Raw genomic sequence first — 25,387 nt, 5'->3', positions numbered from 1 at the left:
TTAAGAATCTAGAGAAATTAGAGCGAATTATAACTAAATTATGTAGATGAAAGGAAAAATAAACCAATGAATTTTTTTTCTTAACATGTTTTGAGTGAAAATTTGCAGCTCATTAGTTTCTCATACAAAAATCTATACACACGCTGTTATGTGACACTAGTTGCCATCCCTATGTCAACATACTCGTCCTTTCCACCCCAGATTTCCTGTGTCCATTCAGTCAGCTCCTGTCCCTTCTCTTCTTGCCTCCAGGAAGGAGCTGCCCATTTAGTCTCACGTATCTACTTGAACTAAGAAGCACTTTCTTCACAAGTATCATTTTATGTCTTATTGTCCAGTCTAATCTTTGTCTGAAGAACTGGCTTCAGGAATGGTTTTAGTTCTGGATTAACAGAGAGTCTGGGTGCCATTTCTTCTGGGGTTCCTCCAGTCTCAGTCAGACCATTAAGACTGGTCTGTTTACTAGAATTTGAGTTCTGCACCCCACTTTTTCCCTGCTCCATCAGGGACTCTCTGTTGTGTTGCCTGTCAGGGTGGTCATTGGTGGTAGCCAGGCACCATCTAGTTCTTCTGGTCTCAGGCTGATGGAGTCTCTGGTGTGTGGCCTTTTTTGTTTCTTGGGGTAATATTTTCCTTGTGTCTTTGGTCTTCTTCATTCTTCTTTACTCCAGGTGGGTTGGAACCAATTGATGCATCTTAGGTGGCCGCTCACTAGCTTTTAAGACCCCACATGCCACTCACCAAAGTGGGATGCAGAACACTTTCTTAATAAACTGTTATGCCAATTGACCTAGAGGTCCCCTGAAACCATGGTCCCCAGACCCCCACCTCTTCTACTCTGTCCCTCAAAGTGTTTGGTTATATTCAAAAAACTTCTTAACTTTTGTAAACCAATAAAATTTTTAAAAGCAGAAAAACAATTGAGAAAGTTAATGAAACCAAAAGTTGATTATTTGAGAAAACCAATAAAACTGATAAAGCTCTAGCCAGGCTGATCAAGAAAGAGAGTAAATGCAAATTATCATCATCAAGAATGAGGGAAGGGACATCTCTAAAAAAGAGCTGAACATAATATTTCAAAAGGCAGCTTGAAAAGACAAAGTAAAGTATGATAATGAAATGTGCAAAGACCTGGAGTTAGCAGGGATGGATTACCCAACAAGCAAGGTAAACACAAGCTTACAACATCAACAAAACAGGGGCACCAGTTGTGGCTGCAACAATGAGCTCAGGCATAACAGCGACTGTGAGGATGGTGCAGAACCGAGCAGTGTTTTGTTCTGTTATACACAGGGTCGCTATGAGTCGGAGCCGATTCGATGGCACCTAACTACGGTCGTCCAAAGCAAAGACCCATAAACGCCAAGCAAACGAGACAAAAGGAAACTCAAACATCGCAGTGGAAGGGAACTGGCAGGGCATGAAATGAAATTGATACCAACTCCAGCGCATGAGAATGTACCAGCAGAAATAAAGTTCACTCAGGGTCACCAGGGCACCCATTTATGAGGTTATTTAAGCTATGAGGTCCCTACCACTTCAACACCTTCGTTAATACTTGTCTCCTATGGTTAGTCCCTTCCCATGTAATTGAAATTCCTTATCTTGGCGGGTCTCTTGAAAGTACACTATTTCTTTCTAATAAATGAGAAGTAAGAGTGGACTGTCAAGTCTAACTCTTACTACATTCACCTAGTATGCAACTGGATCCAACATGAGTGGTTAGTGGGCAAGGATGAATTATGTTAATAGATAACAGGTCTATGATCCATTCTGAGAGAACCGTCTTGTACGTTCACAGCTGCTGATCCAACAAGCCCAGCCAGAAGGACCAGCAATGCTCTCTGCCATGACACAAGCACAAGGATATGCTCTTTCGCACATCCTGGTAAACAACCATTGGGAACTCCAGTTCCAGATGATGTGCAAAAGCAAGGAAACTCAAATAAGTCGACCAAGAATGAATATAATCAAGTTACTTTTTAAATGTATAGCATTTACAACAGAGTTATATCCTAAATTTTGTAAACAATATTTATAACTTTAACTTTAAAATACATTTGGCATACACACAGATACAATCTAGTATTAAGAAACCCAAACCAAACCCATCGCCCTCAGGTTGATTCCAACTCATACTGACCCTACAGGGCAGAGTAGAACTGCCCCATAGGGTTCCCAAGGAGCACCTGGTGGATTTGAACTGCCAACCTTTTGTTTAGCAGCCGTAGCTCTTAACCACTACCCCACCAGGGTTTCCCAATCTAGTATACATTTAATATAATATTATCAGGATAATAATTTAATATTAACATAGCAAACATCCAAAAATACTGGAAATATTAATATTTATCTAACACAAAAAGTTTTAATTTATGTATAGAGTGAGTTTCATTTTTTATTGTCTATTTTATTGTGTGGGACACATTGCTTGATACTACTCTATATATATATATACATGGTAATGGGTTACTGGAAACCTTGGTGGCGTAGTGATTAAGTGCTATGGCTGCTAACCAAGAGGTTGGCAGTTCAATTCCGCCAGATGCTCCTTGGAAACTCAATGGAGCAGTTCTACTGTGTTCTATAGGGTTGCTATGAGTCGGAATCGCCTCAACAGCAGTGGATTTGGTTTTTTTTTAATGGGTTACTAAGCTCATATATATATATGTGTGTGTGTGTATATATGTATATATATATAACTCACATATCCTGTTCAAATGTTTGAGTAAGCGGAGGAGGGGATACCACAGATTATCAGTGTTTAGGGCCATCACATGCCTTTAGCCGGCCCTGGGAGTTAGAATACCAAAAAGGAAAAACACACGAGGCATTTTGCAAGGTGAAACAATTGAAGAAAAAATTCAAGCCCTGAGATGCAATATTAAAGATTCTACAGGCAAAATGTTGAATGATGAAGGAAGCATCAAAAGAAAATGGAAGGAATATAATACAATCAAATAAAAAGAAGATGGAAGGGATACACAGAGTCACTGTACCAAAAAGAATTGGCTGATGTTCAACCTTTACAGGAGGTAGCCTATGAATGGGAACTGATAATACTGAAGAAAGAAGTTCAAGCTGTACTGAAGACATTGGTGAAAAACAAGGCTCCAGGAATTGATGGAATACTAATTCAGATGTTTCCGCAAACAGATGCAACACTGGAAGCACGCGTCTACACTGAGAAATTTGGAAGACAGCTAGTTGGCTAAATGACTGGAAAAGATCCATATTCATGCCCATTTCAAAGAAAGGTGATTCAACAGAATGAAGAAATTATCAAACAATATCATTAACACCACATGCAAGCAAAATTTTGCTGAAGATAATTCAAAAACCGTTGCAGCAGTACATTGACGGAGAACTGCCAGAAATTCAAGCTGAATTCAGAAGAAGACATGGAATGAGGGATATCATTGTTGAATATGTTGAGTATCTAGAGAATACCCAAAAGATGTCTACTTGTGTTTTATTGACTATGCAAAGGCATTCAACTGTATGGATCATAAAAAACAATGGATAACATTTGAAAGGATGGGAATTCCCGAACACTTAATTGTACTCTTGTGGAACCTGTACATAGACCAACAGGCAGTTGTTCAAATAGAGCAAGGCGTTTAAAATCAGAAAAGGTGTGCATCAGGTTTGTATCCTTTCATCATACTTATTCAATGTGTATGCTGAGCAAATAATCCAAGATGCTGAACTACATGAAGAAGAATGTGGCATCCAGATTGAAGGAAGACTCATTGAGAACTTGCAATACGCAGATGACACAACCTTGTTTGCTGAAAGTAAAGGAGACTTGAAGCACTTACTGATGAAGATCAAAAACCAAAGCTTTTGGTATGGATTACACCTCCACATAAAGAAAACAACTGGACCAAAAAGCAACATCATGATAAATGGAGAAAAGATTAACTTTGTCAAGGATTTCATTTTACTCAGATCCACAATCAAAAGCCATGGAAGCAGCTGTCAAGAAATCAAACAACATATTACACTGGGTAAATCTGCTTGCAAAAGACCTCTTTAGAGTGTTAAAAAACAAAGATGTCACTTTGAGGAGTAAGGTGTACCTGACCCACGCCATGGTATTTTCAATTGCCTCAAATGCATGCAGGACTATGAATAAGGAAGACCAAAAAGAATTGAGGCCTTTGAATTATGGTGTTGGCAAAGAATGTCGAAAATACCATGGACTGCCAGAAAAACAACAAATCTGTCTTGGAAGAAGTACAGCCAAAATGCTCTTTAGATGTGAAGATGGTGACCTTGTTTTATGTGCTTTGGACATGTTATCATGTTACCAGGGGAGACCAGTCCCTGGAAAAGGGCATCATGCTTGGTAAAGTAGCGGGTCAGAGAAAAAGAGGAGGACCCTCAATGAGATGGACTGACATAGTGGCCTCAACAATGGGCTCAAACATAGCAATGCTTGTGAGGATGGTACAGGACCAGGCAGTGTTTCGTTCTGTGGTACACAGGGTTGCTATGAGTCGCAACCGACTTGATGGCACCTAACAACAACAACAACTCTCTCCCAAGTTCTAGACTCATATTTCCAGTAGCCTACCTTGCTTCTCTAACCAGATATTCCACATGCATCTTAAACATGTCCCAAAAGTACTCATTACCTTGGCTTCCAAATCTGCTTCTTCCCTTACCTTCTGTCTCAAACAATGAGATTTTCACATAATCAGTTGTCTAAACCTTATGATCTTTTATTTCTTCCTCATACCATATACCTAATCTAAGATATATAAGCCCTGGGTTCTATCTCTACAATGTCTCTTTACGTCCATACATTTCCCATGCATTGCCTGAGTTCAGTACCTGAACATCTCTTTCTGGACCTAGCCCAACTGCTGCCAACTCAGTCCATAACATTGTCCCATTCTCACTTTGAATACATCTATTATTTAATACGCCAAGATGCTATTACACAGGCAATGATATTTCTTGCATATACCTTTCTGCTTAAAGCTATTAGAAAATCTTGCTTTTGGTATAAGCTGTGACATAGCTCTTTAATCCACTCCCCTCCCCCTCTCTCTTCCTTTTTCCAGTCTAGGCTCCACAATGCTCCCAGATTAATTACAATTTCTTGAGCAAGAGACAAAAAGGTAGAGTGCAATTAGCCCTAAGGGACTGGTACATTTCCCTACGTAAACTCACGGGACTGTAATGTAACAGAAAAAGGATTGTGACTTGCTGGCCTAAAAGACAAATTAGAGATATCTTAGTATAGTAAATGAGGTCCTCCGTGATTAGGTTCCAACCCAGCTCACCTCTCCTAATAAATTTCTACATGCACACTACACTGAGCCACAAAGCATTCCCTGAATCAAACATGCACTTTCATTACTTCCTACTGTGCTCATGCAGGTCCCGCTGCCTGGAACATTCATGCCCTCCCGCCTGCCAACAAGCAGATGCCTTCTCATGCTTCCAAGCTCAGTTCCAATACCATCTCCTGGCTATAACCTTTCCTGAACCATCAAGTGGAGTTATTATCACTCCCTTCAGCACTTCCACAGACCTCTGAACATACCTTTCTCCTGGAGCTTAGTACCCCATTACCATTACGTAATTGTTATGACTGTTAGGTCACCTTCATATTGCAAGAAACCAGTAGAGTGCTTAGCATATGGTAGAAAACTTGTAAAAAATAAATAAATAATAAGCAACCTAATGAACTTCCTTCACTTTTCAACTGCTATGGCTGACACAAATAAAGGAAAGATTTTGCCCTACAGAGGCCTTAGGCATAGCCTATTTAAAAAAAAAAAAAAAACCCAAAACCAAACCAGTTGCCATCAAGTCAATTCTAACTCATGGAAACCCCATGTGTTACAGAGTAGAACTGTGTTCCATAGGGTTTTCATGGCTGTGACGCTCCAAAAGCAGATCTCCAGTCCTTTCTTCTGAGGCATCTCTGGGTAGGTTTGAACTGCCTACTTTCAGTTAATAGCCATGTGCTTAATCATTTGTACAACACAGGGGCTCCGGCATAGGCTGTACCATACACAAAACACAATGGAGCAGAATGATTTATTGAGATGATTTGTGTTTTCTTCCTGCTGCTATTGTTCCTATCCATATTTTTCTTTCTCCCTCCTAAGAAGGTGGACAACTGCACATTCAGAGTTCTGGACTCCTTGGCCTCAGTCACAAGAGATTTTTAATAGTTTAAGTGTTGCAGGGCCAAACGTGGAAGTTGCAAGGTGGTTTGTGGAAGAAAGCTTATGCCAGAAAGGAGTGCAAAAAACCAAACCTGTTGCCATCAAGTTGATTATGACTCATAGCGACCCTACAGGACAGAGTAGCCCCATAGGATGGCTGGTGGATTCGAACTGCAGATCTTTTTGGTTCGCAGGTGTACCTCTTAACCACTGCATCACCAGGGCTCTGTCAGAAAGGAAAGGAGATGGATATTACCCAAGACCAGAAAAGGAATGAGTTTGAGGAATTATGCTCTGGCAGAAACACAGACCCCATTCCCACCTATGCCTAGATGGTGAGGGTGTTACTCCAGGAAGCCTATTATCTTCCCAAGAATGGTCAGTGAGGTGAGCAGTGGGGAGGGTCATCTGACTTTTCCTAGATTCTGGGGATCCTGTCTTCACCTGCAGCATGTCAGAACGTGCAACAGTCATGACTGTGGACAGTGGACTAAGCCCCACCCCAAATTTATCTTATAGCACTGTATTAGCTTGGCATTCATATATGATTCCAGGGAGTGGAAGAGGGGCCCCAGTGATGACTGAGATTGAATTTCCCCTCCAGCCAGGCAGTTAATTCAAATTGATTTAGAGAAATAAAGGAATGCGACCTAGCATAGCATGGTGACCTAAAATTAATACTTACTACACAGTGCTGGGAGCCCTGGTGGCACAGTGGTTAAGAGCTCAGTTGCTAACCATAAGGTCAGCAGTTCAAATTCACCAGCCACTCCTTGGAAGCCCTATGGGGCAGTTCTACTCTGACCCATAGGATCACTGTGGGTCAGAACCAACTCGACAGCACCTAACAACAACAACACAGTGCTTAAACACTCCATTGCTAACTAAAATGGTTGGTGGTTTGAACCCACCTGGTGGCTCCACAAGAGGAGAGACCTGGCGATCTGCTTAGAAAACCCTATGGGGCAGTTCTACTCCTTCACATTGGGTCGCTATGTGTCAAAAATCTACTCAACAGCACCTAACGACAACAACAACACACAGAGCTAACTTCGATGCCCAGGAAAATTACACTATATTTCAGAATGCCCTCAGAACAGCTTTGGGACATAACATTGTCCCGTTCTCACTTTGAATACTTCTATTATTTAAAATGCCAAGATGCTATTAACACTGACAATGAAATTTCTATATATACATATATCTGTTTAAAACTATTCAAAAGTCTTGCTATTGGTATGTGCTGTGACATAATCTTCAAACCATCCTGGTCAGAGAGCCAAAGTCAGAAACAATCCAGTGTGACCTGTTCCAACAATGCAGGATTACTGGGGAATAGGAAAGAAGACGTCTGGGAAGCACAGTTCTTACACATGGCCACAAGGTGGCAGAGTGACTCTGCACACTAGAAGCACGGCACCAACACATAATTCTTCCAGAACCTAGAGTTTGTTAAAAAATCCAGGAGACAATTAGTACAGGTTAGTTGGAAAGCCTGTTCCCAGAGGACTTTTCTGCTGAGTGATTGATCCTCATTATTAAGGTACCTGTTTAATAGAGACAGGCTCTCCAAGAGCCTTAGGGAGATCTGGGCAGCTTTCAGATATTGAGTTCCCACACTCACTGGAGGATCAATGGAATTTCATTTGAGTGAACATCTGTGATGAGGCCTGGTCCTGCTCACGAGTACAAAGCTACCGCTTGTTATAGATTGAATTTGTACCCCCAAATTATGTGTTGTAATCCTAACTCCTGCACTCTGTCTCTAGGTGGCACAGTTAACCACTTGGCTACTAACCAAAAGGCTGGCAGTTTGAATCCACCCACCCACCAATAAGCACCTCAGAAGAAAGGCCTGACAATCTACTTTCAAGAGATCAAAGACATTGAAAACCCTATGGAGCCCAGTTCTACTATGACACACACGGGGTTGCCGTGAATCGGAATCACTCAGTGTCAACTGGATTTTTTTGGCGGGGTGGGTGCTAGGGAAAGGGGTATCTGTAAATATGACCCTGTTTTGGAAATAGGGAGCTTTCTTCTGTTATGTTAATGAAGTCATACCAGTGTAAGTGTCTCTTAAACCTAATCACTTTGGAGTTAGATACTGAGACACACACAGGGGAAGACAGCCACCATGTGAGGATTTGTCTACAAGCAAAGGAATGGCAAGATCACCGGCAGACCCAGGAACTAGGAAAGAGGCTCAGGGAAACAACTGATAACAGCCAAGACCCTGATTCAGACTTTTACCTTCCTGAAATGTGAGAAAATTAATTTCTGTTCTTTAAAGCCACCCACTTGGGGTATTTCTGTTATGGCATCCCTAGAAAACTAAGATGCCACTGAACAGAGGTCTAATTTGAAGCCCCTGCAATCTTGAGGCCCTGACACAGTCTCCAAACAGAAAGAAAGGAGAGGTGAGCTCAATGCCAAATATTTCATCAAAGGCAGGCTGGACTGCCTCAGTCACACGCGACTCCAACTATACATGAACCCACTGTCTTCAGTCACTTCTCTCAATCCTATCAGAAGAGTTAGTGCTCCTTCTGCAGGAAAAAACCCCACCCAGTGCCCTCAAGTCGATTCCAACTCATAGCAACCCTATAGGACGGAGTAGAACTGCCCCATAGAGTTTCCAAGGAGCACCTGGAGGATTCGAACTGCCAACCCTTTGGTTAGCAGCCATAGCACTTAACCACTACGCCACCAGGGTTTCCCCTTCTGCAGGAGGGTAGGGGAAACTGGAAAATCCACACACAGCAACCAGAAGATTGCCAGGAATTCATGGAGAAAATAAAAACCTAATTGGATATTAATTTAATGGAAGCCATATGATTTTTTCTAAGAAAATTAGAAAAACCTAATGGAAGAAATAAGAACAGACACAAATAGATAGAGATATATATTAGACTCCTAGGTAGGCTAACTAAATACAGCAAAGATGGTATACTCCCTAAGTTAATAAGATACAATATCCATCAATAAAGTATCCTTAGGATGCTTTATAGAACCTGACAGATCCATAATGAACTTAAGGAGAGAATAAGCAAGCAAGAATACTCATACGCACACAGGCTGAGTCTTCTGTTCTCACTCTGTGTGTGTGTGTAAATTATGAACAGTATGTAATGATTTAAAAATTAGAAAAATCAACCAGTGAAAATATACTTAAAATAACACAAATGCCATGGAAAACATAGCAGGGCACTTAATGTTATTGATAAAATCCATATGGAGAAAAATTAACTTAGATACACATGTTATACGATGTGATGAATTCTACTCTAGAGAACTCAAAAAATGAAATGGCAAAATACTAGAACCAAATTGCATATGTTTTCTCTGTCTCTAAAGGAGAAATGAATTTTTTATAGAAGAAAATTTATGGAAAGATGACAAGGATATTGTCTTAATGTCCCTCTCCTAAGTTCTTTCCAGGGCAATTCAACCAGTATAAACAGAAAAGCTCTATCCCACCACTAAAACTAGACAGGGCTCACTCGACACCACTCCAACCTGCTTAAAGTCTCCCATACACAGAAGCTAGAAATCTAAAAACTACAGTTCCCAAACTTCTTTGCAGATTTGGTTCCATCTGTGACCTAACATCCATCAAGCATACTCATCCAAGGGAAACTGGAAGGTGAAAGTAAACTTTGTGGTGCAGGAGACGGGCCTTCTCTTCTAAGTATTGCTGCGGGATCAATTTATTTTTCTGTAGTATCATTAGCATAGGGTCTGGTGCTCAGTCCCTAGTTTTATGGGTAAACAAAATCCAGCAGCAAGATTTCTCCTGTAGCATTGGATATATTTCTCCTGGATGCTACCTCTGACTGAATGGAGAACAAGCTCGTTTCCCTGGCCCTCTCACAAATTCCGTGAGCTGCCTTATACTCTATAGTTAAAATCTTTTTCAGCTTAAAGTAGTTGAGTGGGTTCTATTGTCTGCAATTGTGTTGTTGTTAGTTGCCATCAAGTTGGCTCCAACACATGGCAACCTTATGTACAACAGAATCAAACGTTGCCCAGTCCTGTGCCATCTTCACAATCATTGCTGTTGCTGCTGTCATGTGCCATAGAGTAGGTTCCGACTCACAGCAACTCTATGTACAACTGAATGATGTACAATGGTGCCATCATCCTTACAATCATTGTTATGCTTGAGCTCGTCATTCCAGCCACTGTGTCAATCCATCTCGTCGAGGGTCTTCCTCTTTTTCACTGACCCTCTACTTTACCACTCCCACATGTCTACCAGTTTTTTGTACTGTGGGGGCTTGCATGTTGCTGTGATGCTGGAAGCTATGCTGCTGGTATTCAGATACCAGCAGGGTCACCCATGGTGGACAGGTTTCAGCTGAGCTTCCAGACTAAGACCAACTAGGAAGAAGAACCCAGCAGTCTATTTCTGCTGCAAAAGACCTCTTTAAAGTGTTGAAAAGCAAAGATGTCACCTTGAAGACTACCATGTACCTGACCCAAGCCATGGTGTTTTCAATTGCATCATATGCATGTGAAAGCTGGACAATGAATAAGGAAGACCAAAGAACTGATGCCTTTGAATTGTAGTGTTGGCAAAGAATATTGAATATACCACGGACTGCCAAAAGATGGAACAAATCTGTCTTGGAAGAAGTACAATCAGCGTACTCATTGGAAGTAAGGATGGCAAGACCACATCTTACATACTTTGGACATGTTATCAGGAGGGATCAGTCCCTGGAGAAGGACATCATACGTGGTAAAGTACAGGCTCAAGTAAGAAAAGGAAGACTCTTAAAGAGATGGGTTGATACAGTGGCTGCAACAATGGGCTCAAGCATAACAACAATCGTGAGCATGGCACAGGACTGGGCAGTGTTTCATTCTGTGGTACATGGGGTCGCTGTGAGTCGGAACCAACTCGACAGCACCTAACAACAACTACTTTACCAAGCATGATGCCCTTCTCCAAGGACTAGTCCCTCCTGATAACACGTCCAAAGTACATGAGACAAAGTTTCACCATCCTCGCTCCCAGGGAGCACTACAGCTATACTTCTTCCAAGACAGATTTATTCATTCTTCTGGCAGTCCATGGCATGTTCAGTATTCTTCACCAATACCATAACACAATCACTAGTATGCTTAAATCCATTCTTGTAGACACTGTGTATTTTGAGTGCCTTCCAACCTAGGAGGCTCATCTTCCCGCCCTATACTGGACAATATTCCATTGTGATCCATAGGGTTTTCCTTAGCTAATTTTCAGAAGTATACCACCAGGCTTTACTTCCTAGTCTGTCTTCAAGCTCTGCTGAAACCTGCCCACCATGGGTGACCCTGCTGGTAGTTGAATACCAGTGTCATAGCTCCTAGTACCACAGCAACACATAAGCCACCAGACTATGACAAACTGACAGACAGATGGTGGATTATCTGCCCCCAAAACTCTGTTTATTATAGCAGAAGATGAGGAAACCAACGGAATTACTAAACTGCTCCATAGAAAAAAGAAAATGGGAGTTGCCATACAAAAGGGAGGAAAATGAGAAAAGGGTGGTGAGGAAACATAATAGAAAGCCTAAAAGATGTCACTTTGAGGACTAAGGTGCACCAGATCCAAGCCATGATATTTTTCTATTGCCTCACACACATGCAAAAGCTGGACAATGAATAAGGAAGACCGAAGAAGAATTGATGCATCTGAATTATGGTGTCAGTAAAGAATATTGAGTATACCACAGACTGCCAGAAAAACAAACAAGTCTGTCTTGGAAGAAATATGTTTCTTGGAAGCAAGGATGGTGACACTCCATCTCACATACTTTGGACATGTTACCAGGAGGGATCAGTCCCTGGAGAAGGACATCATGTTTGTTAAGGTAGAGGGTCAGCTAAAAAGAGGAAGCCCCTCAACGAGATGAGTGACTACAACAATGGTCTCAAACATAGCAACGATTGTGGGGTTGGCGCGGGACTGGACAGTGTTTCGTCCTGTTGCACACAGGGTCACTATGAGTCAGAATTGACTGGAGGGTACCCAACAACAACAACAAAGGATTTTTAGAGTGAGCATATCGAATAGTCAATTTTTAATTTGTTTGTGTTACTAAGATATATACTTCTTCCATCTCCCTGAATCATCAGCCAGTCTTCTTTAGGCACGAATTCCTTTCAAGTGAATGGGTCACATGTGTTTGTATAAATTAAGAAAAATGGACTAAGTTCCTTTCCCTGGTCAGTGCAACATGGACACAAGAGTGGCCGTTAGCAGTAAAACTAAAAAAAGTAAGAGACACCTAGAAGCAAGAATTAAGAGCTAGAAGAAACTGTGAGAAATCAGTCCCCAGGAATGCAGAAGGATATGGGAGTAAAGGACTTAAGTTGACCTCCGGGTTACACAAGAAGATTCTTCATCTTTGGTACTAGTGATTGGTACATAAATTTGAATAACCATCTTAACTGGTCTTCCTTGTAGACATATGGATATTATTCTATAACTGACAGCACTGTACTTCAGGATAGATCTTTAAATGTTCTTTTTGACAATTAAAGAGAGCGAAGAGTCTAATTTTTTTCTTTATGTACAGTTTAAGAACCATGAGGTGAAAAGTTAGTAGGGATCCACTAAACACATGAAAATCTGGGCCCTCATAGACTCTTTCACAGCTCAGGGTTTATGGGTCTTTTAGGTACTGGGTGGAAGAAAAACACTCACTGAAGATGAACTAGCAAAATTAAATATCATAGACACATGAGAAAATGAATCACCATAAGGGTGAATCGACAGACCACAAAACTGACACCTCAAGAACTGGAAACTATATATGCATCTGAGACTAGAAAATAAGCATGCTTTGAAACAATTTAGAATAATGAAGGCATAAGGTATAATGTAAAAGGGACAAGTTCATAAAAATAACCCTAAAAATTTTACAAATGAAAAGTATTATCACCGAAATTAAAAATTATGGATAAGTGGAATAGTAGACTAGACCTAACTTAAAAGAGAACTACTGAAGTGGAAGACAAATCTGAAGAAATTACCCAGAAAACAAGAAAGAAAGGATGTTGGGGAGAGAGAGAGATAATATGAATGAACAGTGGTTAAGAGATGTGGAAACAGAAGGAGAAGCTTGAACATAAAAGAGAGGTGTTGGGGGAAAAGGTAAAACTCAAAGAGATAATGAAAGGTGTCAGGATTGAATTGTGTCCCCTCAAAATATCTATCAACTTAGCTAAGTCATGATTGCCAGTATTGTGTGATTGTTCACCATTTTGTCATCTGATATGATTTGCTACGCGTTGTAAATCCTATCTCTATGAAGTTAACGAGATGGGATTAGTGGCAGTTATGTAGACTCAATCAACAAGATTAATCTACAATTTAAACCAATCTCTTTTGAGATATAAAAGAGAGAAGTGAGCATACAGACAGTGGGACTTCATACCACTAAGAAAGCAGTGCCAGAAGCGGGGTTCCTATGCATAGAAGATCCCAGTCCAGGAGAAGATTTATGACAAGGAACTTCCTCCAGAGTCATTACACAGAAAGCCTTCCCCTGGAGATGACACCCTGAATTTGGACTTCTAGCCTACTAGACCGTGAGAAAATCAACTTCTCTTTGTTAAAGCCATCCACTTGTGGTATTTCTATTATAGCAGCACTAGATGACTAAGACAGAAGGACTATATAAAAGAGATAGCTGGATAATGGAATCTTATAAATCAGGTATGAAGTTTTGAAACTTGCTCTTCAACATAGAGTAGCTAAAGCTCACAGAACAAATGATGATGTAACAGAGCTGAACAGAAGATTTCAAAGGGCAGTTTGAGCAGACAAAGTAAAGTACTATAATGAAATGTGCAAAGACCTGGAGTTAGAAAAGCAAAAAGAACATGCTCAGTGTCATGGATTGAATTGTCCCCCCAAAATATCTGTCAGCTTGGCTAGGTCATGATTCCCAGTATTGTAGGATTGTCTAACATTTTGTCATCTGAGTGATTTCCCTATGTGTTGTAAATTCTATCACTATGATGTAATGAAAGGGACTAGTGGCAGTTACATTGTTGTGATCTACAAGATTGGATAGTGTCTTAAGCCAGTCTCTTTTGAGATATAAAAGATAGAGCCCAGCAGAGAGACATGGGGGACCTCATACCACCAAGAAAGCAGTGCCAGGAGCAGGGTTCATCCTTCGGACCTGAGGTTCCTGCACTGAAATGTTCTCAGACCAAAGGAAGACTGATGTATCACAAGGACCTTTCTCCAGAGCTGACAGAGAGAGAAAGCCTTCCCCTGGAGCCGGCGCCCTGAATTCAGACTTCTAGGCTACTGGACTCTGAGAGAATAAACTTCTCTTTCTTAAAACCATTCACTTGTGGTATTTCTGTTATAGCAGGACTAGATGACCAAGACACTCAGCAATTCTCTAGCCGAAAAACTGAAGGAAAAAATCAAGCCTCGAGTTGGAATACTGAAGAATTCTATGGGCAAAATGTTGAACAATGAAGGAGGAATCAAAAGACGAGGGAAGGAATACACAAAGTCACCATACCAAAAAGAATTGGTCAACGTTCAACCATTTCAAGAGGTGGCATATAATCAAGAACTAACGGTAGTGAAGGAAGAAGCCCAAACTGCACTGAAGGCATTAGCAAGAAGGAAGGGTCCAGGAACCAACAGAATACCAACTGAAATGTTCAATAAACGGATGCAATGCTGGAAGCACTCACTCATCTATGCCATGAAATTTAGAAGGCAGCTACCTTACCAACTGACAAGAAGAGGTTCACATTCATGCCAATTCCAAAGAAATGTGGAAATTATCTAACAATATCATTAATACACAAGTAAAATTTTGCTGAAGACAATTCAAAAGTGGCTACAGCTGTACATGGACAGGAAATGTCAGAAATTCAAGCCGGATTCAGAAGAGGACACGGAATGAAGGATATCATTGCTGCTGTCAGACGGATCCTGGCTGAAAGCAAAGAATACCAGAAAGATGTTTACTTGTGTTGTATTGACCATGCAAAGGCATTCGACTGTGTGGATCATAACAAATTATGGATAACATTGTGAAGAATGGGAATACCGGAACATTTAATTGTGCTCATCCAGAACCTATACATAGACCAAGAGGCAGTTGTTCAAACAGAACTAGGGGATACTGCATGGTTTAAAATCAGGAAAGGTGTGCTTCAGGATTGTATCCTTTCACCATACTTATTCAATCTGTATACTGACCAAATAATCAGAGAAGCTGGACTACATGAAGAATAACACATCAGGATTGGAGGAAGACTCATTTAACAACCTGCAGTATGCAAATGACACAATCTTGCTTGCTGAAAGTAAAGAGGACTTGAAGCACTTATTGATGCAGATCAAAGACCACAGCCTACAGTAAAGAAAATAAAAATCCTCACAACTGGGCCAATAAGCAACATCATGATAAGTGGAGAAAATACTGAAGTTACAAGGATTTCATTTTACTTGGATACACAATCAACACCTATGGAAGCAGCAGTCGAGAAATCAAATGACATATTGCATTGGGCAAATGTGCTGCAAAAGATCTCTTTAAAGTGTTCAAAAGCAAAAATGTTACTTTGAGGACTAAGATATGCCTGACCCAGGCCATGGTGTTTTCAATCACCTCATATGCGTGCAAACACTGAACAACGAAAAAGAAAGACTGCAAAAAAAATTAACACATTTTAATTATGGTGTTGGCGAAGAACATTGAATATACAGTGGACTGCTAGAAGAATGAACAAATCTGTCTGGGAAGAAGTACAGACAGAATGCTCCTTAGAAGCAAGAATGGTGAGAATTCATCTCACTTACTTTGGACATGTTATAAAGAGGGACCAATCCCTGAAGAAGGACATCACGCTTGGTAGAGGGTCAACAAAAAGGAGGAAGACCCTTACGAGATGGATTGACTCATTGGCTTCAACAATGGGGTCAAACAGAGCAACAATTGTGAGGATGGTGCAAAACCAGGCAATGTTTCATTTCGTTATACCTAATGCCACTGTGGGTCAGAACTGACTCTATGGCACCTAACAACAACAATGAGGTCCTGAGCACACACCTAAGGGGTCCATACATGAGACCAACCTGAATCAACACAGCAAAAGTATTGAGAACTGAACTATAGTGATGAATACTGCCCAGGTTTCAAAAAAGGATAAACCCAAAGAAATCCACATTTAGACATGTCTTTCTCAATGACAGCTCAAACATAAAAAATTACCCTTTCCTGCCCTGCTTTCATCACCATCACGCCTATAGTGCAATGGCTCTCGTGTAGGAAGGAGGAAAGCAGTTTCTTTTCTGACCAAGGCCATTGTCATTTCAGGCTTCACCATCCCAATGTGATCTAAAGTTTCAAAGAGAAACGTGATACTCCAAATAAAAATGTAATTGAAGAGGTAGATACTAAATGTTTCATAATAAGTGTGCTAGACAGAATCCAAGACGGCCTTCAGTTATCCCCACCTCCTAGTACTCATACCCTTGTTTAATCCCCTATCCTTGAGTGTAGCCAGAACTTGAGACTTACTTCTAACCAAAATAATATGGCAAAAGTGACAAGATGTCACTTCTGTGATTGTGGATTACTTGATTGTGGATCCAAGCAAAACGAAATCCTTGTAACTTTAGTATTTTCTCCATTTATCATGATGTTGCTTGTTGGCCCAGTCATGAGGATTTTTGTTTTATGTTGAGGTGTAATTCACACTAAAGGCTGTAATCTTTGTTCTTCATCAATAAGTGCTTCAAGTCCTTTTGCTTTCAGCAAGCATCTGCATACAGCATCCATTTTGCTAGGAGTCTCTTACTTGCTGGCTTTGATGAGACATGTTACCGTATAGGGAAGGTTCATATGGCAGGAAATAAGGGTGGCCTCCAGCCAACAGTCAGAAAAAACTGAGGTCCTCAGTTCATCAGTCCACATGTATCTGAATCCTGCCAACACCATGGAAGCAGAGCCTTCAGATGAGAACCCAGTCCTGGCCAACACCTTGATTGTAGCCTTGCTGACCCCTGACCCACAGAAGCTGAGAGATAACAAACATATGTTGTTTTAAGCCACTAAATTTGTGTTAATTTGTTATGTAGCAAGAGATAACAAATACAAAAGGCATTCAAAGAAAAATAACACTTTGACTATAATTATGATTACAATTATCACCAGATTATGGCCATCATAGGCTTACAACTGATTTTATTCTAATGAACCAATGCACCGTAATGTACTTCTAAAAGCGTGAGGAAAAGGATAGTAGTGGCTGATAATAGATGAAGGGCTGTACTCTAACCTTCTCCCTATGGGAAGACTTGTTGAAGGCGGGACCTCTACAAATCTGAGACTGATAGAGCCCATGTGTCTCACTCAAAGTTCTAAGGAATGGTGAAACCAATGGAAAAAACAGACTGGCAATAAGAAGAGTTAGAGCATGAACTGAGAAACAAAAGAGGGAATGTCAAGATGGGAAGTGGGAGGGCCTCCCAGGGCAGGTGCCTGAAACAGAGATAGGCTGCCCTCAGAAGCAAAGCCTGGACAACAAGGCCAGGACCAACAGAGACACCAGGCATACAAGGTCATGCTCATAGAAGCACTTACTAGAAGATTAAACATTCTTAAGGGTTAAAAATGAGACAACCAGATGGGCAGGGCCAAGATGGCTGACTAGGTAGAAGCTACCTCAGATCCCTCTTGCAACAAAGACTTGGAAAAACAAGTGAGTCAATCACATACTTGACAATCTACAAACCCAGACCATCAAACACAGACCTAGGGAGTTGACCTGAGTGACAGAGACTGAGAATGAGCAACCATGGGGAAGAAACAACTGTTTTCGGAGCCTGGAGCCAGCGTCCCAGTCAGAAAACCTTGGCGCCGGGCTTTGGACTGGGCGCAGGGGAGCTGAGCACAGCATCCTGAGACGGCGCAAACACGGGATGCAGCCCTAGCCCCCAGAAGTGACCTCGGGGGAAGCCCAGCCAGTACATGCAGGCAGCACAGCAGCGACACGGCTGACAGGAGGAGAAGCCACTGGGAGGCAGCGACTGGTTTTGGAGCCTGGAGTGTGGCGTCCCAGCCAGGGAACCTTGGCGCTGGGCTTTGGACTGGGAGCAGAGGAACTGACCATGGCTTCTGAGACAGCACAAGCACAGGACACGGGCCTGACCCTCGGGGGCAATCTCGACTCACCCAACGCACACAGGCTACACACCCCTCAGGAATCTCAGATAAAACAGTCATCACCAAGCAAGATAAGTAACTTTGTCTATATTCTGGGGTGCTACTCTCTCCTATCTATCTGATCCCTCCCCTCCCCTTCCCAGGCGGCTTCATTAACATTGGAATTTCCTGAGCCAGAAAGTGAAGAGCTCTGCCGATTTTTGGGTTTTTTTTTTTTTTTATCTTTTCCTAACCCATTCTCCTGGCCTGAGAGAAGCAGCTACAAAAAACCCAGGGACCAAAAATCCTTCCCTGACTTCCCGAAATTGGACTAAAAATACAGAACAAGCTCCAGCCAAGCATATGAGATCCACTCTCTTGGGCTTTCATCCCTACAGGGAACAAGGTGGCTATTATAATGCAAAGGCAATTCTGATAGGGATCTGACTGTAATTGTTTTAGCAGATTACTGGAAAGACAAGTTTCCCAGGTCTGATATCTTTGCATATTAAACAGAGCCCTCACTGACCCACAACAGGGAACTGAGGGCTGAAGCTCCCCCCCAGACCACCTAGCCTCCTGCCTTAGGGGTCTGAGGAGGGTAAGACCTACCAATCTGTAGAGGTACATGCATTGGGTGCCTAAGGTACAGCTGCAGAGCCCACCCACCAACGTGCTTTAGGAATAGAGACATACCTACCTCACTGGCACTTGGCGGAACCCTGTCAGCATCCTGCCCCCCTGGAATGTGACCCCCTGCTGCTACTAGAATCTGGTGCACACAACTATCACCACTATTCCTCTGGGTGGATAGGTGACAGTCTGCACCACACACTTGGTGACTCAAAATCAGATTCTACTCAAGAATAGTGAATGGACTCTTAGGCTTATATATCTGGTAACAGCCCAAACCAGCTAGTAATAGGACATAAGTGATTCAAGGGCTACAACAATCAAGACAGCGCAATCTAGTAGCCCATCCACGTACATTGAAAGAAAACAAAACAAGACAAGACTCAGTAAGCAAATATAAAATAAATCATTACAATATCTTATAGATGGCTCGGAGATAGCAGTCGATATCCAACCACATAAAGAAGCAGACCATGATTGCTTCTACAACTCCCCAAATTAAAGAATCAAAATCTTTCCCAAATGAAGATACAATCCTGGAATTGCCAGATGCAGAATATAAAAAACTAATTTATAGAATGCTTCAAGACATCAGGGATGACCTCAGAAATGAAATAAGGCAATCTACACAAAAAGCCAAGGAACACGCTGATAAAGCAGTTGAAGAAATCAAAAAGATTATTCAAGAACATAGTGGAAAAATTAATAAGCTGCAAGAATCCATAGAGAGACAGCATTCAGAAATCCAAAAGATTAACAGTAAAATTACAGAATTAGACAACTCAATAGGAAGCTGGAGGAGCAGAATAGAGCAATTGGAATGCAGAGTGGGGGACCTGGAGGATAAGGGAATTGACACCAATATAGCCAAAAAAACATTAGATAAAAGAATTTAAAAAAATGAAGAAACCCTAAGAATCATGTGGGACTCTATCAAGAAGAATAACTTGTATATGATTGGAGTTCCAGAACAGGGAGGGATAACAGAAAATACAGAGAGAATAGTTGAAGATCTGTTAGCAGAAAACTTCCCTGACATCATGAAAGATGAAAGGATATCTATCCAAGATGCTCATCGATCCCCATTTAAGAGTGATCCAAAAAGAAAATCACCAAGACATACTATCATCAAACTTGCCAAAACCAAAGACAAAGAGAAAATTTTAAAAGCAGCCAGGGATAAAAGAAAGGTCTCCTACAAAGCAGAATCAGTAAGAAAAAGTTCAGACTACTCAGCAGAAACCATGCAGTCAAGAAGGCAATGGGATGACATATATAGAGCACTGAACGAGAAAAACTGCCAGCCAAGGATCATATACCCAAAAAACTCTCTCTCAAATATGAAGGTGCAATTAAAACATTTACAGATAAACAAAAGCTTAGAGAATTTGCAAAAACCAAACCAAAGCTACAAGAAATACTAAAGGAAATTGTTTGGTCAGAAAATCAATAATATCAGATACCAGCACAACACAAGGTCACAGAACAGAACATCCTGATATCAACTCAAATAGGGAAATCACAAAAACAAATTAAGATTAATTTTAAAAAGAAAAAAATGCTCAAAACAGGGAATCATTGAAGTCAATATGTAATAGATCACAATAATCAAAAAGAGGGACTAAATACAGGAGGCATAGAACTGCCATATGGAGAGGAAAACAAGGCGATATAGGACAATACAAGTTAGGTTTTTACTTAGAAAAATAGGGGTAAATATTAAGGTAACCACAAAGAGGTCTAACAATTCCATAACTCAAAATAAAAACCAAGAAAAACATAACGACTCAGCAAACATAAATTCGACTACTATGAAAATGAGGAACACACAATTTATAAAGAAAAACGTCTCAGCACGAAAAAGTGGAAAAATGAAATTGTCAACAACACACACAAAAAGGCACCAAAATGACAGCACTAAACACATACTTATCTATAATTACACTGAATATAAATGGACTAAATGCACCAATAAAGAGACAGAGAGTCTCAGACTGGATAAAGAAACACGATCTGTCTATATGCTGCCTACAAGAGACACACCTTATAGAGACACAAACAAACTAAAACTCAAAGGATGGAAAAAAATATATCAAGCAAACAACAAGCAAAAAAGATCAGGAGTAGCAATATTAATTTCTGACAAAATAGACTTTAAACTGAAATCCACCACAAAGGATAAAGAAGGACACTACATAATGATTAAAGGGACAATTGACCAGGAAGATATAACCATATTAAATATTTATGCATCCAATGACAGGGCTGCAAGATACATAAAACAAACTTTAACAGAACTGAAAAGTGAGACAGACGCCTCCACAATTATAGTAGGAGGCTTCAACATACCACTTTCGGAGAAGGACAAGACTTCCAGTAAGAAGCTCAATAGAAACACGGAAGAACTAATTGCTACAATCAACCAACTTGACCTCATAGACTTATACAGAACACTCCACCCAACAGCTGCAAAGTATACTTTTTTTTCTAGCGCACATGGAACATTCTCTAGAATAGACCACATAAAAACCAAGTGCAGGTCATAAAACAAACCTCTGCAGAATCCAAAACATCGAAATATTACAAAGCTTCTTCTCAGACCACAAGGCCATAAAAGTGGAAATCAATAACAGAAAAATCAGGGAAAAGAAATCAAATACTTGGAAACTGAACAATACCCTGCTCAAAAAAGACTGGGTTATAGAAGACATTAAGGAGGGAATAAAGAAATTCATAGAATGCAATGAGAATGAAAACACTTCCTATCAAAACCTCTGGGACACAGCAAAAGCAGTGCTCAGAGTCAATTTATATCGATAAATGCACACATACAAAAAGAGGAAAGAGCCAAAATCAGAGAACTGTTCCTACAACTTGAACAAATAGAAAGCGAGTAACAAAAGAATCCATCAGGCACCAGAAGAAAACAAATAATAAAAATCAGAGCTGAACTAAATGAATTAGAGAACAGAAAAACAATTGAAAGAATTAACAAAGCCAAAAGCTGGTTCTTTGGAAAAATTAACAAAATTGATAAACCATTGGCCAGACTGACTAAAGAAATACAGGAAAGGAAACAAATAACCCGAATAAGAAACGAGATGGGCCATATCACAACAGACCCAACTGAAATTAAAAGAATCATATCAGATTATTACGAAAAATTGTACTCTAACAAATTTGCAAACCTAGAAGAAATGGATGAATTCCTAGAAAAACCCTACCTACCTAAACCAACACAATCAGAAGTAGAACAACTAAATAGACCCATAACAAAAAAAGAGATTGAAAAGGTAATCAAAAAACTCCCAACAAAAAAAAGCCCTGGCCCGGATGGCTTCACTGCAGAGTTCTACCAAACTTTCAGAGAAGAAAGTTAGCACCACTACTACTAAAGGTATTTCAAAGCATAGAAAATGATGGAATACTACCTAACTCATTCTATGAAGCCACCATATCCCTGATACCAAAACCAGGTAAAGACACAACAAAAAAAGAAAATTACAGACCTATATCCCTCATGAACTGTAATAGATGCAAAAATCCTCAACAAAATTCTAGCCAATAGAATTCAACAACATATCAAAAAAATAATCCACCACGACCAAGTGGGATTTATACCAGGTGTGCAAGGCTGGTTTAATATTAGAAAAACTATTAATATAACCCACCATATAAATAAAACAAAAGACAAAAACCACATGATCTTATCAATTGATGCAGAAAAGGCATTTGACGAAGTCCAACACTCATTCATGATAAAAACTCTCAGCAAAATAGGAATTGAAGGAAAATTCCTCAACATAATAAAGGGCATCTATACAAAAAAAAAAAAAATTTTTTTTTTTTTTCCAAAGCCAACAGCCAACATCACTCTAAATGGAGAGAGCCTGAAAGCATTTCCCTTGAGAACAGGAACCAGACAAGGATGCCCTTTATCACGGCTCTTATTCAACATTGTGCTAGAGGTCCTAGCCAGAGCAATTAGGCTAGACAAAGAAATAAAAGGCATCCGGAATGGCAAGGAGGAAGTAAAATTATCTCTATTTCCAGATGACATGATCTTATACACAGAAAACCCTAAGGAATCCTCCAGAAAACTACTGAAACTAACAGAAGAGTTTGCAGAGTCTCAGGTTATAAGATAAACATACAAAAATCACTTGGATTCCTCTACATCAACAAAAAGAACATCGAAGAGGAAATCACCAAATCAATACCATTCACAGTAGCCCCCAAGAAGATAAAATACTTAGGAATAAATCTTACCAAAGATGTAAAAGACCTATACAAAGAAAACTACAAAATACTAGTGCAAGAAACTAAAAAGGACCTACATAAGTGGAAAAACATACCTTGCTCATGGATAAGAAGACTTAACATAGTAAAAATGTCTGTCCTACCAAAAGTCATCTATACATACAATGCACTTCCGATCCACATTCCAATGACATTTTTTAATGTGATGGAGAAACAAATCACCAACTTCATATGGAAGGGAAAGAAGCCTCGGATAAGTAAAGCATTACTGAAACAGAAGAAGAAAGTGGGAGGCCTCACTCTACCTGATTGTAGAACCTATTGTACAGCCACAGTAGTCAAAACAGCCTGGTACTTGTACAACAACAGGCACATAGGCCAATGGAACAGAATTGAGAACCCAGATATAAACCCATCCACATATGAGCAGCTGATACTTGACAAAGGCCCAATGTCAGTTAACTCGGGATAAGATAGTCTTTTTAACAAATTGTGCTGGTATAACTGCATATCCATTTGCAAAAAAATGAAATAGGACCCATACCTCACACCATGCACAAAAACTAACTCCAAGTGGATCAAAGACCTAAACATAAAGACTAAAACGATAAAGATCATGGAAGAAAAAATAGGGACAACGTTAGGAGCCCTAATACAAGGCATAAACAGAATACAAAACATTACCAAAAATGACGAAGAGAAACCCGATAACTGGGAGCTCCTAAAAATCAAACACCTGTGCTCATCTAAAGACTTCACCAAAAGAGTAAAAAGACCACCTACAGATTGGGAAAAAATTTTCAGCTATGACATCTCCCACCAGCGCCTGATTTCTGAATTCTATATGATTCTGTTAAAACTCAACCACAAAAAGACAAACAACCCAATCAAAAAGTGGGCAAAGGATATGAACACGCAGTTCACTAAAGAAGATATTCAGGCAGCTAACAGATACATGAGAAAACGCCCTCCATCATTAGCCATTAGAGAAATGCAAATTAAAACTACGATGAGATTCCATCTCACTCCAACAAGGCTGGCATTAATCCAAAAAACACAAAAGAATAAATGTTGGAGAGGCTGCAGAGAGATTAGAACTCTTATACACTGCTGGTGGGAATGTAAAATGGTACAACCACTTTGGAAATCTATCTGGCATTTCCTTAAAAAGTTAGAAATAGAACTACCATACAATCCAGAAATCACACTCCTCAGAATATACCCTAGAGAAATAAGAGCCTTTACACGAACAGATATATGCACACCCATGTTTATTGCAGCTCTGTTTACAATAGCAAAAAGCTGGAAGCAACCAAGGTGCCCATCAACGGATGAATGGATAAATTATGGTATATTCACACAATGGAATACTACGCATCGATAAAGAACAGTGAGGAATCTGTGAAACATTTCAGAACATGGAGGAACCTGGAAGGCATTATGCTGAGTGAAATTAGTCAGAGGCAAAAGGACAAATATTGTATAAGACCACTCTTACAAGAACTCGAGAAGTAGTTGAAACTGAGAACACATACTTTTGTGGTTACGAGGTGGGGAGGGAGGGAGGGTGGGAGAGGGCTATTTACTGATTAGTTAGTAGATAAGAACTACTTTAGGTGAAGGGAAGAACAATACTCAACACACGGAAGGTCAGCTCAACTGGACTGGACCAAAAGCAAAGAAGTTTCTGGGATAAACTGAATGCTTTGAAGGTCAGCGGAGCAAGGGCGGGGGTTTGGGGACTATGGCTTAAGAGGACTTCTAAGTCAATTGGCAAAATAATTCTATTATGAAAACATTCTGCATCCCACTTTGAAGTGTGGTGTCTGGGGTCTTAAATGCTAACAAGCGGCCATCTAAGATATATCAATTGGTCTCAACCCACCTGGATCAAAGGAGAACGAAGAACACCAAGGTCACACGATAACTATAAGCCCAAGAGACAGAAAGGGCCACATGAACCAGAGACTTACATCATCCTGAGACCAGAAGAACTAGATGGTGCCTGGCCACAACCAATGACTGCCCTGACAGGGAGCACAACAGAGAACCCCTGAGGGAGCAGGAGAACAGTGGGATGCAGACCCCAAATTCTCATAAAAAGACCAGACTTAGTGGTCT

General features: G+C 40.4%; 1 protein-coding gene across 2 annotated transcripts in view; it reads right to left on the bottom strand.

Moving 5' to 3' along the window:
- SNAPC1 (small nuclear RNA activating complex polypeptide 1) overlaps positions 1–25,387 on the bottom strand; it is a 153,218-nt gene that overhangs the window by 61,267 nt on the left and 66,564 nt on the right. The window contains exon 11 of one of the 2 annotated variants that reach the window (XM_064292568.1): positions 6,304–6,414. The exons of the other annotated variant lie outside the window; for it this stretch is intronic. Coding sequence (XP_064148638.1) covers positions 6,404–6,414 — 11 coding nt within the window. The 3' untranslated portion in view covers positions 6,304–6,403. Of the gene's footprint in view, positions 1–6,303; positions 6,415–25,387 lie in introns of those variants that run through there. 2 annotated transcript variants of the gene reach the window in all.

This window comes from Loxodonta africana, chromosome 10, assembly GCF_030014295.1.
Source record: "Loxodonta africana isolate mLoxAfr1 chromosome 10, mLoxAfr1.hap2, whole genome shotgun sequence".
Taxonomy (NCBI): domain Eukaryota; kingdom Metazoa; phylum Chordata; class Mammalia; order Proboscidea; family Elephantidae; genus Loxodonta; species Loxodonta africana.
Note: the sequence above shows the minus strand (reverse complement) of the source record. Positions and strands in the feature narration are given on the sequence as shown.